The sequence below is a fragment of the Hipposideros armiger genome, unplaced genomic scaffold, assembly GCF_001890085.2.
Source record: "Hipposideros armiger isolate ML-2016 unplaced genomic scaffold, ASM189008v1 scaffold_619, whole genome shotgun sequence".
NCBI classification, from domain to species: domain Eukaryota; kingdom Metazoa; phylum Chordata; class Mammalia; order Chiroptera; family Hipposideridae; genus Hipposideros; species Hipposideros armiger.
Genome location: NW_017731969.1, coordinates 830,479 through 848,332, shown reverse-complemented (window position 1 = coordinate 848,332; position 17,854 = coordinate 830,479). Strand labels below are relative to the sequence as shown.

The 17,854-nt window shown below is 48.2% G+C and overlaps 1 protein-coding gene and 1 pseudogene across 1 annotated transcript in view; one reads left to right on the top strand and one right to left on the bottom strand.

Moving 5' to 3' along the window:
- Positions 1-6,536: 6,536 nt before the first annotated feature.
- LOC109372205 (40S ribosomal protein S2 pseudogene) lies at positions 6,537-7,368 on the top strand (annotated as a pseudogene).
- Positions 7,369-17,079: 9,711 nt separating this feature from the next.
- AP2S1 (adaptor related protein complex 2 subunit sigma 1) overlaps positions 17,080-17,854 on the bottom strand; it is a 9,589-nt gene continuing 8,814 nt past the window's right edge. The window contains exons 4-5 of the mRNA XM_019625233.1: positions 17,666-17,725; positions 17,080-17,461 (exon numbers count right to left, since the gene is read on the bottom strand). Of these exons, the coding sequence (XP_019480778.1) occupies positions 17,360-17,461; positions 17,666-17,725 (162 nt within the window). The 3' untranslated portion in view covers positions 17,080-17,359. The remainder of the gene's footprint in view (positions 17,462-17,665; positions 17,726-17,854) is intronic.

Here is a 17,854-nt window from a genome sequence, read left to right as displayed (position 1 = left end):
AGGACGTTGCTTCACTGGCCCATGTTGGTATTATCATTGCACTCTTCCCGGGTGAGGCAGATCGGTCGCTGGCCTCTGGACGGCTGCTCACGGAGGCTCTTGGCAGCTCACACCAGCTGCCAGCCGCTCACGCTGGCTGCCGGCCACACACGGTAGCTTATGGCAGCCCACTGCAGCAGGAGCTGCAGCCTACACGGTCGCTGGCAACTCCCGGCAGCCCAACTCCAGGTCGAGCTGTTATTCACCATCTTAGCTGTAGAGGGCAGTGTCACTGGCCCCCATGTGGGATCCGAACCGGGGCCCCGCTGCTCAGAGCTGGCTTGGGATGCCACTCGGCCGGCCCCCTATATATTTCTTTATATGTGATATTTCTATATATAATTCATAAATATAATATACTTATTTATTTAACATTCTTCCATATGTTTCTCTATATATAATATTCCTATAAAAACATTTCCATATATATTTCTAAACATACAGCATTACTATATGTATTCATATATACATAGTATTTTTATATACAATAATCGTATATACAGTATTCTTTGGTATATCTATACATAATATTATAGTTAAGTAATATTCATGTACATTATGTGTGAAACCCTTTTTCAACTAAAAATGAACATTCCACGTGGTTCAAATTCTGATTATATGAGCTGGAGAAAGACCTGCCCTCCCACCTCTGGTTTTTGGTGTGGGGCAGGTGGTGTCAGAGGTAGAGAGAAGATGGGAGAAGAGAAAGAACAACAGATGAGAGAAAGTGAGGGGGGAAGGCCTGGAAGCTCTCCCAGCCCAAGGGGAGGGCAAGCCCCAAGTGGGAGGCTCACTGGAGGGGCCCAGACCTTCCAGTACCTCCCTGGACCACCAAACGGCTCCCAGCTCTCAGGGAGGGTGAACTGGCGCCTGCACCAGTTCGCTTTTGCTCCCAGATGCAGAATAACTATGTTCAACAAATTGAAGACTCCTCACTTAAATTTCCTTTAAATGAAAAGATTTTTCTTTAATTTCCCTGTAGGATTCCTTGCCTTGGGCCCCAGTTCATTTATTTATTCATTCATTCCCTCTTTTATTCATCTAACCACTATTGTCCCAGAATCACCTACTGTGGGCTAGACCCCTTTCCAGCACTGGGGAGGCAGCGGTGAACAGAATAAACTCTTGCCCTGGGGAGCAGTGGATGGTGACTGGCAGCAATGAAATTGACCAGTAACATATAGGGTGAGCCACATGAGCCTAAATGCTGAGCAGCTAGAGAAGAGAGGGGAAGGGGGCCAGTGCTGGGGGTGGAGGAGGTGCAGTGTTAAAAGGCAAGGCTTGGTGGGCCGGCTGAGTGGCTTGTTGGTTAAGAGTTGGCTTGGGGGCGCAAGCTCTGAGCAGCAGGGCCGCCAGTTCGGATCCCACATGGGCCAGTGATGCTGTGCCCTCTACAACTAAGATGGTGAACAACAGCTCGACCTGGAGCTGGGCTGCCGTAAGGCGACAGTGTAGGCTGCAGTGGGGCTGCAGTGGGCTGCCGTGAGCTACCGTGAGTGTGTGGCAGCCAGTGTGAGCGGCCAGCAGCCGGTATGAGCTGCCATGAGCTGCTGTGAGTGGCTGTCCAATGGCCGGCGACTGATCTGCCTCAGCCAGGAGGAGCGCAATGATCACAATACCAACATGGGCCAGTGAAACGACGTCCTCCACAACTAGACTGAAGAACAAAAGTACAGTAACTTGTCTGTTCCCCTTCCCTGATTCCCCAACACTGTTCCCTCCTCCAATTTCCCAATAAAATCTTAAAAAAAAAAAAAGGCAAGGCCTGGGGAGACGGGAGCCCTTGAAGGACAACCTGAAGGAGGAGGTGAGAGGATAAGAGAGGTCCCAGCAGAAGGATAGTATGTACAAAGGTCCTGAGGTAGGAGCATGTCTGCTGTCAAGGAACAGTAAGGAAGCCAGTATTCTTCTCTCTCCCTAAAATGTGAGATCTGGGCCCATGTTCCTCCCCTGCTCAAATCCCTTCCAAGGTCCCCAACCCCAGGCCTGCCATCCTTTGGATGGAGAACGGGGAGAGCTTCCAGGCCTACTTCCCTCACTACCTTACCTTTGTAGGGTGCCCTACAAATTCAGCTCAATTCTGACACTATTGAACTGGAGATAGCCTTAGGTTAAGGGCTCAGTCCTGCAATATTGTCCCCACTTCAGATGCCCGTTACAAGTCCAGGTGGTCACCTGTTCTTCTGACGGACAAGCATTAAATCAGAGGTCCCCACAAACTCTTCCTCAGTTTCCAGTATTGCAGGGTAACGTGCTATTTTTAATCACCAAAATACTGGTATTTTTGTGCTGCGATATTTTTTTGGTAATGTGACATTTGAATCATTTATGTCTTGAGCTGCACCCAGAGAGTTTCAGGCTGCTTCATAATTTCATATGGAACCAGACTCACTCAGAAAGATTTCTGACCACGTTGAAAACCTTACTAGTTTCTTTCTGGTGAAGTGTCACCTTTCCTGGCTCACCAGGGAGGTTGAGCCCTGCTTCCTCTTTTTTTTTTAATTAAACGTCTTATTTTGAGATACCGTATTTCCCCATGTATAAGACGCACCCTTTTTCAAAAAATTTGGGGTCTAAAAACTGGGTGCGTCTTATACAGTGGTTGTAGATTTTTTTACTTGCATTTCCCGCAAGTGATGAGGAGTTGTATGAATTTTATGATGAATAAAACCCGAGTTCAATAACTTTATGTAATACATTTTTTTCAAATTTCGGGCCCCCAAATTAAGGTGCGTTTTATACATGGGAGCGTCTTATATATGGGGAAATACGATAATTGTAGATTCAGATACAATGTTAAGAAATAATACAGAGAGATCTTGTGTGCCCTTTGCCCAGTTTCCCCCAATGGAAACATCTTATAAAACGATAATATAGTCAATTCTCCTTATTCGCCACGGTTCTGTTCTATTAATATAATAAAGTTGCTGCGAACTCTGAGTTAGCGAATGCTGAACCACTGCTCCTGGAGGGATGTACAGGGTTAGGTTTCAGTGAGCTTCCAGTCATAACATTTTCATGAGCCCATCAACATATGATTTGTTTTATTTGTGTTTTGGTTTAAAGGTCCCCTTGTATAACATACTTTGTTGATTCGCTCATATCGAACTCCCGCCAACAGCACTGTTAACTCCTGCCTGAACGAAGCTCATCTAACACACACAAAAAAAGTACGTATTTTCACCGTAAGGCACATCGGAGCTTTCTTGTGTCCAGGAACGCTGGGCAGCACTTCAACACTATGCTTGTGGGCCATTTTAAACAGCAAAATCACCGACAAAAAAAGCACAAAAATGTGAAAAATGTGGCACTGAAATAGACCGTGAAAGGCATGTCTGTTTACAGTTTGAGAGCCGAAGGCAGAAAGCAGAGCATCACCTTGTTAGACCCCAGCTGGGAATGTGTGTGTTGGGCAACTCAAATTTTTGCCATTCTGTACACATCTGGGAATGATGGTTAAAGTGTTGCAAGTATTGACGAAAATCCCATATTTATTTTATTATTTTTAAAGATTTTTATTGGGGAATTGGGGAGGGAAACAGTGTTGGGGAATTGGGGAAGGGGAACATTGTGTTTTTCCAGGACCCATCAGCTCCAAGTCAAGTTGTTGTCCTTCAGTCTTAGTTGTGGAGGGTACAAGCTCAGATCCAAGTCCAGTTGCCTCTTTCAATCTAGTTGCAGATGTGGGAGCTGGGGAGGACGTAGTCCACCATCCCATGCAGCAGTTGAACCCACAACCTTGTTGTTAAGAGCAGGCGCTCTCACCAGCTCAGTGGCAGCTCAGCTCAGGCGCACCTCACTGGCCCATGTGGCAATCGAACCAGCAACCCGTTGCTCAGAGCTCACGCTTTAACTAACTGAGCCACTCGGCTAGCCCCCATATTTATTTTAAACATGGAATCTGCAAATGATGAGGCTCAATTGTTCAATATCATAACCAGGATATTGACATTGATACGGGCAAGAACATTTCCATCACAAGGATCCTTCCTGTTGTTCTTTTTTTTCTCAAAGATTTGTATTGGGGAATTGGGGGATGGGAACAGACAAGTTGCTGTCCTTTTGTTCTTCAGTCTAGTTGTGGAGGACATTGCTTCACTGGCCCAAGTTGGCACCATCATTGCGCTCTTCCCGGACGAGGCAGATCAGTCGCCGGCTTCTGGACAGCTGCTCACGGCGGCTGCTGGCCGCTCACACTGGCTGCTGGCTACACACGGTAGCCCATGGCAACCCACTGCAGCAGGGGCTGCAGCCTAAGCCATTGCTGTCGGCTCTTGGCAGCCCAGCTCCAGGTTGAGCTGTTGTTCAGCATCTTAGCTGTAGAGGGCAGTGTCACTGGTCCTCATATGTGGGATCCGAAATGGGGCCCTCTGGCGTCCCAAGCCAGCTCTTAACCAATGTGCCACTGGACCGGCCCCTTCCTGTTGTTCTTTTATAGCCACCCCTACTCCCTCCCTAATCCCTAGCAACCACTAATCTGTTCTCCATTTCTAGAATTTTGTCATATTAAGAATGTTTTATATAAGTGGAATCATATGGCATATAACTTTTTGGGATCCATTTAAAGTGTATAATTCAATGGTTTTTAATATATTCACAGAGTTGTGCATCCATCACCACAATCAATTTTAGAACATTTTCATCATCCCAAAAGGAAACCCCACACCCTTCAGCTATCACCCTCCAACACCTCTCCCCTAGCCTTTAGCAACCACGAATCTGCTTTCTGTCTTTATAGATTTGCCTATTCTGGACATTTCATAGAAATGGAATCATAAATATGTTGTCTTTTGTGCCTGGCTTCCTTCACTCAGAATGTTTTCAAGGTTCACTCATGTTGTAGAACTTCATTCCTTTTCAGGGCTGAATAATATTCCCTTGTCTGGATGGATCACATTTTGTTTATCCATTCATCCATCGATGGGTCAGGTTTGACTCTTAAGGTCTGAAACAAAGCAGAGAAGATGAGGAACATCAAATGCCACCTTTCCTTTTTTCATTCTAAAATATTTTATTAATAATGGTATTTTGGCACTTTTCAAGATATGTAGCAAAATACTGTTTAGTCACCTTCACTGCTGATTATGCTATGGTGTTTGTGTCGGTTGATTACTGGGAGTTTTATAGCTCAAAGAGGAGAAGATTTGAAATCTCAGACAAATGTTTGCCAGCTTTCATTAAATGAAGGTGCTGTTCTAAATTGTTGACTCATATTATCCCATTTGAACCTCCCAACAGCTCTGTGAAGTAGGGACTGCTATTACCACCCCCATTTGACAGATGGGAAAATGAAGGCTCTCTCCTGAGGCCATGCAGCCAGTAAGTGGGGAAGCTAGATTTAAACCCAGCCCTCCAGCTTCAGCAGCCTCACTGTTAGTCACAACTATAATAAATTCCATAAAGTGAGCCAGCCTCGAGGAGATCACAGCATCACCTCCAGAGGTTGACAAGTCCATAATTTCATGATTCTAATGTCTGAAGATTCGGCGATTCTAAGGCTGCCTGGATACCAAAGGATGTGTGGATGGATATCACATCTGGGATTTGCTTCAAAATAAATGCAGGTGTGGGTATTGGATGGGGTATGAGGGCACAAGGTTAGCCAATAACGAAAAAAAAAACAAATGCTCAAAACAACAACAAATGAAATGAGGATGCTCAATCTTCTAGCTCAGATTTTTGCACTGAGACTCTCCAGCAACTAAAGGTGAGAGGATGGGTGCAGACAGACTGGTTTCTAGCCCAGATCTGCCACTTCCTGGCTGTGTAGCCCCAGCTAAGTGATGTCATCTCTCTGAGTCTCAGGCCCCTCACCTGTCCAGTGGGAGAGACAACCTTGACATCATCTGAAAATCTGCACATCCAGTACAGAGCCTGACCTGTAGCAAGAACTCAAATGAGAGCTGGATGACTTTGGGTGGGTGACTTCACCTCTCTGTGTCTCAGCCTCTCCTCTGTAAAATGGGACAGCCATAGCATCAACATTTTAGGCTCTTGAGAGGATTCATGCAAAGGCCCTGAGGCAGGGGAACAACAAAGAGGCCAGTGTGTATGGTAGAGAGTAAGCAAGGGGAAGAAGGTGGGAGATGAGGTTAGAGAGAAGGTGGGGACCTCATGGTCCTGCTGAGTGAGGCGGGAGCCACAGGAGGGATTGAAGAGGGAAGTGACATCATACACTTAATGTAAAAAGATTCTGCTGCCATTTTGGGAACTCCTATCGGGGGCAAGGGCAGAAGCAGCAAAGAGGTGATTGGACTGCAATAGTCCAGGTGGGAAATGATGGCCGCTGGACCAGGATGGTAGCTGTAGGGGTGGGACTTTCAATACATTTTAAAGGTTAAGCAAACAGGATTTCCTGCTGGCTGGGATGTGGAGTGTGAGAAGCAAAGAAGAGTCAGGAATCCCTTAAAAGTTTCCAGCCTGAGTGCCTGGAAGGATGGTGGTTTCTATGCTGCTCCAGGAAACAGGATGTTCCTTCTACTTCAAGTAAACACCAAATGGTGGATGATGCCAGAGCTGTGGGAGGGCCCTGAAATGGGAGGTTGTGTGGCATCTGGAGATGGGGTCTTGGCCAGCTCAAGGCCACGGAGCTCGCGGAGGCAAGCAAGGCCCAGGACGAGGAGCGGCTCCCCGTCACCAAGTTGGGCCGCCTGGTCAAGAACATGAAGATCAAGTCCTGGAGATCTGTCTCTTCTACTTGTCCATCAAGGGATCTGAGATTGTGGCCTTTTTCCTGGGGGCATCCTTCAAGAACCAGGTTTTGAAGATCATGCTGGTTGCAAAAGCAGGCTCACGCTGGCCAGAGGACCTGGTTCAAAGCATTTGTCGCCATCCGGGACTACAATAAATATGTGGGTTTGGATGTTAAGTGCTCCAAGGAGGTAGCCACTGCCATCTGTGGGGCCAACATCCTGGCCAACCTCTCCATTGTTCTTGTGCGGCTAAGGCTACGGGGGAAAAAGGCTGGCAAGCCCCACACTATCCCTTGCAAGGTGATGGCCTCTGTGTCTCTGTGCTGGCACACCTGCCTCATCCCCACCCCCCACCTCCAGGGGCACTGGCATCGTCTCAGCCCCCTGTACCCAAGAAGCTCCTGCTGATGGCTGGTGTCGACGACTGCTACACTTCAGCCAGGGGCTGCACTGCCACCCTGCCACCCTGGGCAACTTCGATGCCATCTCTAAGACCTGCAGCTATCTCACCCCCGACCTCTCGAAAGAGACCGTATTCACCAGGTTTCCCTATCAGGAACTCACTGACCATCTTGTAAAGACCCACACCAGAGTTTCTGTGCAGAGGACCCAGGCTCCAGCTGTGACCACCGCATAATTTTGTACAAGAAAAATAAAGTGAATCAAGCCTGTTTAAAAAAAAAAAAAAAAGGAAATCGGCTACTCAAAGTGCTTAGATGTAGCAGCACACAGGAAGTACCTGACGCCGGCTATGTCAATTAAGAAGGATGTTGTCAGCCAAGTGTGGGATTGCATCACAGGGAAAGAAAGGAGGGGCTGACTGACTAACCTTGACAAGACACCGCAGGTGTTGGGCGCGGAGCCAGCCTTGTCTTTAATCTCACATTCTCCCTCTGGGCTGGGTTGGGCTGGCTCTCCCTTCCCCAGGCCAGAAAGAAATAATCTCACCCATCTCTACCTTGAATTTACTTTCACCCAGGCTGCTGGGGCTCCCACACCCTCCTGCCAGGCCTGTCTTCACTCAGGGTGCTGAGATGTAGTCTGCTTCCGTACGATGTGTATGATTCTTTCCCCAACTTCCACAACTTCTGAAGTTGTTTTCCCCTCCCACATTTGCTCATTTTCTCACTTGATGGTTTGTCTTTTTCTCATTGATTTGTAGGAGTTCTTTATATATTGTGGCTAACAGTCACTGTTACATGTGTTGCAAATATCTTCTCACAACTTGTGTCTCCTCTTTTCATTTTGTTTTATGGTCTCTTTTGATGCCCAGAGGTTTTACTTGCAATGCAGGCTTTTCTTTTATAATTAATACTTTTCGTAATCTAAAAAAATCCTTCCCTACAAATACCACCATAAAAAGGAATAAGGAAGTTCTTAACATACTCCTTTGGAATCATCTCCAAGTTAAAAAAAATATGTTATCGATATGCAAACATTTGTATTAAAACAGTGGGGGAAGGGCCGGCAGAGTGGCGCGATGGTTAAGAACTCGCTTGGGATGCCAGAGGGCCCCGGTTCGGATCCCACATATGAGGGCCAGTGACACTGCCCTCCACAGCTAAGATGCTGAACAACAGCTCAACCTGGAGCTGGGCTGCCATGAGTCGCCGGCGGCGGCGTAGGCTGCAGTCCCTGTGGCAGTGGGTTGCCATGGGCTACCGTGTGTAGCCAGCAGCCAGCGTGAACGGCCAGCAGCCAGCGTGAGCGGCCAGCAGCCGCAGTGAGCGGCCGTCCAGAAGCCGGCGACTGATCTGCCTTGCCAGAGAAGAGCACAATGATGGTGCCAGCTTGGGCCAGTGAAGCAACGTCCTCCACAACTAGATTGAAGAACAAAACGACAGCAACTTGTCTGTTCCCCTTCCCCCAATTCCCCAGCGCTGTTCTCCTCCCTGCAATTCCCCAATAAAAATCTTTAAAAAAACCAAAAAAAAACAGTGGGGGAAGGGGAGATGGTGTGTGTGTGTGTGTGTGTGTGTGTGTGTGTGTGTTCATATTGCTTCTGTACGCATAATATACCTCTGGAAATATAATAAGAAATTGGTTATACCAGTTGGTTGAGGGATAAAGATTGAGGGGCATGCTTTTTTTTCTTCACTGTATCCATTTTTGTACCCACTGAACTTTGAAATATAGAAATGAATTACCTTTCAAAATCTGAACTAATTAAGATCATTTTTAATGCAACAATTCTTATTGACTCCAAAGTCATAAAACTATTTGCCTGTATTTTCTTCTCAACATTTTTTAAAGACTTTATTGGGGAATTGGGGGAGGGAACAGCCTTGGGGAATTGGGAAAGGGGAACAGACAAGCTGCATTGTTCACCGTCTTAGCTGTAGAGGGTGCAGCATTATTGTCCCATGGGGGATCCGAACCGGTGGCCCTGCTGCTCAGAGCCCACACTCCCAAGCCAACTCCTAACCAATGAGCCACTTGGCCGGCCCTGTCTTCTCAACATTTTGTTTTGCACCATTAAAGCTTTGATCCCCTTGGGGGTGACTTTTGTGTATGGTGTGAGGTAGAGAACCCATCTCTCACCCCAGGATCTCTGTCTCCTATCAAATCTCCATGGATGCGCAGGTCTGTTTCTGGGCTCTCTGTGCTTTTTTGATAATCTGCACGTCTAATCTTATGCAAATACCATGGTCTCTCAGTCGCCACACTGAATAATAATAATCTTGATTTCTGCTTGAGCCAGCCCTCTCATATTCGTTCTCAAAATTATCTTGCTTTTTCTTGTAGCTTTGTTTCCCCACATGTATTAGTTTACTAGGGCTGCTGTAAGAAGGCCCACAAACTAACTGAGTGGTTTAAACAACAGAAACTTACTGTTTCAACTCAGTTCTGGAGGCTAGAAGTCCAAGGTCAAGGTATCAGCAGGACTGGTTTCTTCTGAGGGCTGTGAGGGAGAATCTGTCCCAGGCCTCTCTCCTTGGTTTGTAGATGGCTACATTCTCCCTGTGTCTTTTCACTTCCTCTTTCTTCTGAGTCTGTCTGTCTCTGTGCCCAAACTTCCCCTTCTTTTTTATTTTTATTTTTATTGGGGAATTCAGAAAGGGGAACAGTGTTGGGAAATTCAGGAAGGAGAACAGCCAAGTTGTTGTCCTCCAGTCTTAGCTGTGGAGGACGCAGCAGCTCAGCTCCAAGTCCAGTCTCCATCTGGCCGCCCGTTGGCAGCTCGTGGCCAGTCAGCTCAAGGTACTATGTTCAATCTTAGTTGAGGATGGGCGTAGCCCACCATCTCATGCAGGAGTCGAACCAGCAACCTTGTTGTTAGGAGCGTGTGCTCTCACCAGCTGAGCCATCCTGCCACCTGTTGGCAGCTCAGCGGCAGCTCAGCTTGGGCACAGCTCACTGGCCCATGTGGAAATCGAACCTGTGACCCTGTTGCTCAGAACTCGCACTCTTAACCAACTGAGCCACTCAGCTGGCCCTAAACTTCCCCTTCTTAAAGGACACCTGTTCTATTGATGAGCCCACTTTAGCGACCTCATTTTAATTTGATTACCTTGGTAAAGACCCAATCTCTAAATGGGACCTCCAAATGAGGTCTCATTCTGAGGTCCTGGGGGTTAAAACTCTAACATATCTTTTCTAGGGGGACACAATTCAACCCATAACACCACATAAACTTGATAATCAACTTGTTAAGTTTGGAAGGATCAAATTTTTTTAGTGGGGTGGCTATTGAGTGGAATTGCATTAAATTCAAATTTCACCCTGTCTCTGAAACTATTTCTTGCTTCTTTCCTTAATTTTTGGAGGGACCCCTCTCAAATATCTGTCCCCTTGATGTGAATGCAAACACCCTGGCTCCAAGATTCTAGAAATCTAGGTTCCAGTCCCGTCTTCTTACTATGTGTCCTTGGACAAGTGGTCTTCTCTCTCTGATCCTGAGTTTCCTTATCTGCAAAGAGGGGATAATACTAGAAATGGTAATGATAATGCCCATAGCTACTTCACAGTATCATTATGAAGATTAAATGGGATTATGCTTTTAAGAACCTTAGAACCTGCTAGGCTTCCTTATTGGTGGCTTTCTCAGGTTCCTCTCTGTCCCCAACTTAAACACTGGACTTCTTCCAAAGCCCAGAACTGACTCCGGCCTGTGCTTTAGTCCACTTACACCAGGAGTTGCAAACATGTGGCCAAGAGCGCGGTCTGGCAGTTGGACATATTTCTTTGACCTCTGTGTGTTAATTTTGTTGTTGTTGTTATTTAAAGCAAATATTAAAACATGAGAAGACTTCACATTAAAAAAATTCTAAGTTGTCAATGTCTCTTGAAAAGTCAGGAGGGGCCGGCCAAGTGGCGCGTTGGTTAAGAGCTGGCTTGGGATGTCAGCTCTGAGCAGCAGGGCCCCGGTTCGGATCCCACATGAGGGCCAGTGTGACACTGCCCTCTGCAGCTAAGATGGTGAACAAACAACTCAACCTGGAGCTGGGCTGCAGTGAGTCGCTGGCGAAGGCAGAGGCTGCAGCCCCTGCTGCAGTGGGCTGCCATAAGCTACCGTGAGCGGCCAGCAGCCAGCATGATCTGCCAACAGCCGCTGTGAGCAACCGTCCAGAGGCCGTCGGCCGATCTGCCTCAGGAAGAGCACAATGATAATACTAACATGGGCCAGTGAAGCAACGTCCTCCACAACTAGGCTGAAGAACAAAAGGACAGCAACTTGTCTGTTTCCCTTTCCTGATTCCCCAACACTATTTCCCTCCCCCAATTCCCCAATAAAAATTAAACAAAAAAAGAAAAGTCAGGAGATGTGGCCATACTGGGCCCACAGTTCCACATGACAACATCTGGCTGAAGTGGAATAGAAGAGGCAGGTGGGCTCCTCCACCCAGGCTCCACCGCCTGCTGTGGTCTCAAGGAGACAGCAGCCTTCTCCCTCCCAGCCAATGGCTTGGCTTCTCACGTCACAGAGAAGATTGAAGCCATCGGAGGAAGAACTGCCACGAGCTCCTATTAACACCCCCTCCTGCTTGGATGGCCACCCACCCTGCCTTCCCAGCTGTTCCTCGGAATGAGCCAACAGTTCCCCATGTGCTCAGAAACACCCCATCCTCCCCACACACTTTCCTGAGTCTTCAGGTTCCCCCTTGCCGATTGTGCCGTTCCATCAGCATAAAAATGCTGCGATATTATCCATTTAAAAAAATAAGCCTCATCTCCTCGCTCCCACACCCCACTTTGGCTACTACCCTGTTTCTCTGACTTCATAACAATAGTTCCTCCGAGGGGCTTATCAGGGCTTGTGCCCTGTTCTTTTCCCCCAGCCTCTCCAGAAGCCACTGTGATTGGTTTCACCATCACCACTCCACCAGCCCTGCCTCGGTCCTCGCTGACTCCCACCCTACCAAATCTGTGGTCATTCTCAGCCCTTCTCTTATCTGACCACTCAGAAGCTTTTTTCCTTCTTTTTCAAATTGAGGTATATTCACATACCACAAAAGTCACCTTTTTAAAATGCGTGATTCAGTCATTTTTTATATATATTCATAGGTTGTACAACTCTTGTCACTATCCAGCTCCCAAAAAGGAAACCCCATATGTGTAAAGCAGTGACTCCATTCCTCCCCTCTTCAACCCAGCCCCTGGCAACCACTGATCTACTTTCCATCTTTACAGATTTCATATATTGTAATAGAAATTACATACTATGTGTGGCCTTTTGTGTCTGGCTTCTTTCACTTAGCATGTTTTCGAGGTTCATTCATGTTGTAGCATGGATCAGTGTTTCCTTTGTATGGCTGAGTACTATTCCGTCGTGTGGCAATGGCATATCTTATTTATCTGTCATCAGTTAATAAGCGTCTGGTTGTCTCCCCCTTTTGGCAGTTAGGAATAATGCCGCTGTGAACACTGGTGTACAAGTTTTTGTAAGTTTTCATTTCTTTGGGTTCACATAGAGATTGTGTACCTAAATTTTATTGCTCTGGGTTAAACAAGAAGGAGTGGGATTGCTTGAGTCATAAAACAAGTGTAATGTTTAATTTTACAAAAACCTGCCAAACTGTTTTCCAGAGAGGCTGCACCATTTTGCGCTCCCACCAGCAACACAGGAGTTGGTTACTCTGCGCGTTTGTAGCATTAGGTACTTTAAAAATACTACCTAGTGAGTTTGAGTGTAGTGATCACAATGTTGATCAATTACAGTAATCAGCATTTAACACATCAATGCTCTTTCCTCCTGAGCACACTTTCTCTTGATTCAGGGACGCTGCACTACATGCTTTTCCCTCTTTCTCATTAGCTGTTCCTTCCCTGTTTCATTTCTGGAGTTCTGTGTTCTCCCAATCTCAGTCTGCAGATCTATCTCTCTCCTGCACCTACTCCCTTGGTAATCTCAGCTGACCTCACGGCAATAAATACCATCAGAGTTCTGGTGGTTTCTAAATGTCTTATCTCTGGTTTGGACCTCTCTGCTGAGCTCCAGACTCCATGTAACCACTGCCTCAACAGCATCGCCCCTGGGAGACCCAAGAGCTCAAATTTGACCTATTTCTCCCACCATCTTCTTGCTCTGGAAAGGGAGATTCTAGTCTTCCAGACACTCAGGTTGTAAAATCATGAGTGATCCTTTACTTCTCTCCCACTCTACATCAAATTGTCAGCAAATGTTACTGATTCCACCCTCGAAATGTGTGCAGAATCTGATCACTTCTCTCTCCACTGCCTCACCCCAACTTTGGCCCAAGCCAGCATCACATCTTACCTGGATCATTGTAATCACCTCCTCACTGGCCTCCCGGCTCCCACTCTGGACTTCCGGGTATCATATCTGACAGACCATCATCCCTCCTTAGCTCAAAATGTTCCTGTGCCCTACACTTGTATGATTCCGTATCTATGAAGTGTCCAGAATGGGCAAATCCACAGAGACACAAAGTAGACTAGTGGATTAGTAGATTACCTAGGCTGGGGGAGGGGATGGAGGGATTGAGGGGTGACAGCTCAATGTACAGATTTCTTTGGGGGGGTGACAAAAATGTTCTAAAATTGTGATGTTGGTAACACAACTGTGACGATACTAACTACCACTGAACTGTATACACTTTAAATGGGTAAATGGTATGATGTGTGTTACATTTCTTTTTTTTTTTTAATTTTTTTTATTGGGGAAGAGTGTGTTTTTCCAGGACCCATCAGCTCCAAGTCAAGTAATTGTTTCAATCTAGTTGTGGAGGGCGCAGCTCAGTGGCCCATGTGGGGATCAAACCAGCAACCTTGGTGTTATGAGCACTGCGCTCTAACCAACTGAGCCAACCGGCTGCCCCGGGTGTGTGTTATATTTCAATAAAGCTGCTACCACCCTCCCTCCAAACAAAAAACCTTCCCCATGGCTTTCGTTTCACACAGAACATTCTCAGAGTCCTTTCCATAGATGGTCTGGCCCCTATCGACCTTCCCACTTCTACCCCAGCCCCACTGTTTTCTGAATACATCGCTTCTTCTCTCCCTTTTGCTCCCTCTGTTCCAGCCATGCTGTCCTCCTTGCATGTTCTCTCAGGGCCTTTGCACTTGCTGTTCCCTCCGCTTGGAATACTCTTTGCCTAAGATTCCCCATTGCTCATTCTCTCGCCTTTAGTCTCAGCTCAAATGTCACCTCCCTCAGAGAGGCCTTCCTGACCATCCATCTGGAACAGCAGTGCCCTGTGCCAGGCTCCCTCCCCGCCTCGCTCTGCTTTGTCTCACTTCCTGACATACTTGATATGGGCTTATTTATGTATTACCCTGTCACCCTCAGGACAACGTGAATTCCCTGAGGGCAGGGATTTGCCCTGCTCATCGCTGTATCCCCTGGCACTAAAACAGTGCCTGGCACGTAGTAGGTGCCCAAGAGGCATTTGTTGTATACACAAATAAGCAAAGACTCTGTATCCATCCCTCTCTGAGCCTCAGGTCTGCATGTCCAGAGGCCTCCCAGTTGTTTTTTCTGGTTGACCACCGATGGCTAACACTCTAGTGTGTTGATGGTGGCACCCCCCAAAAGATATGTCCACATCCTGGAGCCTGTGAACATGGCCTAATTTGGAAAAAGGGTCTCTGCAGATATAACTGAGAACCTTGAGGTGAGCTAGATCATCCTGGATTATCCTTATGGCCCCTCAATCCAGTGCCAAGTGTCCCCATAAGAGATAGAAGAGGAGAAGGTGCAGACATAGAGGAGAAGGCATGTGAAGACGGAGGCAGAGACTGAAGCGATGCAGCCACAAGCCAAACAATGTCAGAAGCTACCAGAAGCTGGAAGAGGCGAGGATGGACCCTCCACTAGAACTTCTGGAGGGAGCACCGCCCTACCTACACCCTGATCTCAGACTTCTGGCCTCCAGACCTGTATAAGGGAATCCACTTCTTTTAAGCCATGCAGTTTGTGGTCATTTGTTATGGCAGCCCCAGGAAACTAATACAGGGCCCATGTCCTAATAACCTCAGCATATTCCTCAGACCTGGTCTTTGCCGGGGGTCCATCTCAGGGATGACGTCACCTCCCACCCCAACGTCTGGCTGCAGATCTGAGCCTCATTCCTGAATGCCCCCCCCACCCTCGCCCCTCCTGGTAGGCAGTCTGAAAGCCCTGTTGCTCTAAGCCACTAAGTTTGTGGCAATTTGTACAGCAGCAATCAGAAGCAAATACACTGTCATTAACGGTTGTATTTATAAGTGGATTCGCCTCTCCAAGCCTCAGTTCCCCATACGTGTAAAACCACTATCCTGAACTTTTCCACACCTTCAATCCTCAAGCACAGACTGTCAGATAAAAAAATATTATCAACCCATTTTCCAGATGAAGAGACTGAGGCAGGAGAGGCGAAAAGGCTTAACTACAGGTTATACAGTGCTGTGGCCGAACTGGGAGACTGAAGCGAGGCTGTGTAACATGAAAAGAGCTGACGCGATGTGCCTGGCAGAGTTCTCAGGCCAGCAGTCATCACTCTGCCCTCAGTGGGCATGGGGGAGAGGAGCACTGCCACTCTACAGGGCACTAGAAACAGCAGGGGTGTTTTCTTTCTTTTTTTTTTTAAAGATTTTTACTGGGGCATTGGGGGATGGGAACAGCACTGGGAAATTGGGGGAAGAGGAACAGACAAGTTGCTGTCGTTTTGTTCTTCAGTCTAGTTGTGGAGGACGTTGCTTCACTGGCCCAAGTTGGCACCATCGTTGCGCTCTTCCCGGGCGAGACAGATCAGTCGCCGGCTTCTGGATGGCCGCTCACTGTGGCTGCTGGCCGCTCACACTGGCTGCTGGCTACACACGGTAGCCCATGGCAACCCACTGCAGCAGGGGTTGCAGCCTACGTGGTCGCCGGAGACTCATGGCAGCCCAGCTCCAGGTTGAGCTGTTGTTCAGCATCTTAGCTGTAGAGGGCAGTGTCACTGGCCCTCATATGTGGGATCCGAACCGGGGCCCTCTGGCGTCCCAAGCCAGCTCTTAACCATCGTGCCACTCGGCCGGCCCAGCAGGGGTATTTTCTTGTCACAAGGGCCAGAGGGTCACTGCTGGCATTTGGTGGATGGAGCCAGCAGTCGGTCACGCCTGGGACAATCTCGCAGTGAAGAATTGTCCCACCCTGAGTGCCAGCAGTGCTGCTGCTGAGAACCAGTAAACACTAGGCACCGTGTTCTGCCCTTGCAACAAACTTCCAGTCTAGTGATTAAAAACGAAGATTCTGGAATCACCTGCCTGGGCTCAAAACTAGCTCAGAACAGGGCCAGTCGAGTGGCACGTTGGTTAAGAGCTGGCTTGGGACGCCTCACCCGGGAAGAGCGTAATGATAATTCCAACATGAGCCAGTGAAGTGACGTCCTCCACAACTAGACTGAAGAACCAAAGGACAGCAACTTATCTGTTGCCATTCCCCGATTCCCCAACGCTGTTCCCCTCCCTAAATTCCCCAATCAAATCTTTAAAAAAAAACCCAAAAAACAAAAACTAGCTCAGAAAAACCTGGCTTGGCTACTAACTAGCTCCATGACCTCGGAAGAGTCTCTTTCCTGAGCTCCTCTGAAAAATGGAGATACTAACAATTCCTTCCTCATAACTTGAGAGGATTAAGTGAGGTAACATGTGTCAATGCTTAGAACAATGCCTGGGAGACACTCAGTACCATTAAGCATTAACTATGAATATTATTAATAGCAAGTGCTCGGTGTCTAAATTTGTCAGCCCTTCCAGTCTTGGGGGCCCTGTATGGGCAGGAGCAGGTGTGAATGCACCTGGGTCTCCACCTTGCTCAGCACAACGAGGAGTGTTTGTTGACTGACTGACTGACACACTGACGCCAGGGTGCCCTGAGTGCCCATGGCTCCCAGGGAAGATAGGCAAGGGCTCAAACATACAAGGCCAGGTTGGGACCACAGGTTTATTGGGGACTCCACGCACACACACACACACGGTGTCACACGACAACGGCACGGTTACTCGGTACACGCAAGGTGGCCTCCGCCCACAGCCATGGCCCAGAGGCAGTGGGGTGCAGTCTCCTCCCTTGTGGCCCAGACCCAGCTGGGTGCCTTCTTCCTGGGCAGCTGAGGGAGGGGGCTGCTGGGGTGGACCCCAGGCCTGGAAAGGGGAAGCGAGCAGGCAAGTCCGGGGAGGGCCGGGGCCGGAGGGACTGCCCGCCCTCACTCCAGGGACTGCAGCATCAATAGCTGTTTCAGCACCTTCGTCTGGCTGGTCTCGCGGATCTCACCGGCCAGGAACATCTCATCCACGACTGTGTAAACCTGAGTGAAGGGAGGTCAAGGGGAGAGCCTGGTGTGAGGCAAGAGGCCCAGGTGCTGGTCTGAACCTCGGAAGCTGGGGGCTCTGAGGCCCCAGAGCCAGGAAACGGACACACCAGCAGAGGCACTGGGGCAGCAGAGCGGTTACAGCCCACCCTCCTGCCCCCACCTCTGGCTCCCTCATCCTCGTCTTCACCGGGAGCCCACCTTGTAAAAGTTGAACACCAGGTCCAGTTCACAGACGTTGTGGAAATACTCGTTTAAGACCTGGGAGAGGGAGACAGAGATGGTAAGAGACGGGCAGGGAGACAGACACACAGAAGCAGGAAGAGAGGTCGTCAGAGAGATAGCAAAAAGACATGGGGTTTGGGAAAGAGAGTAGGGGGTGGGGGTGGG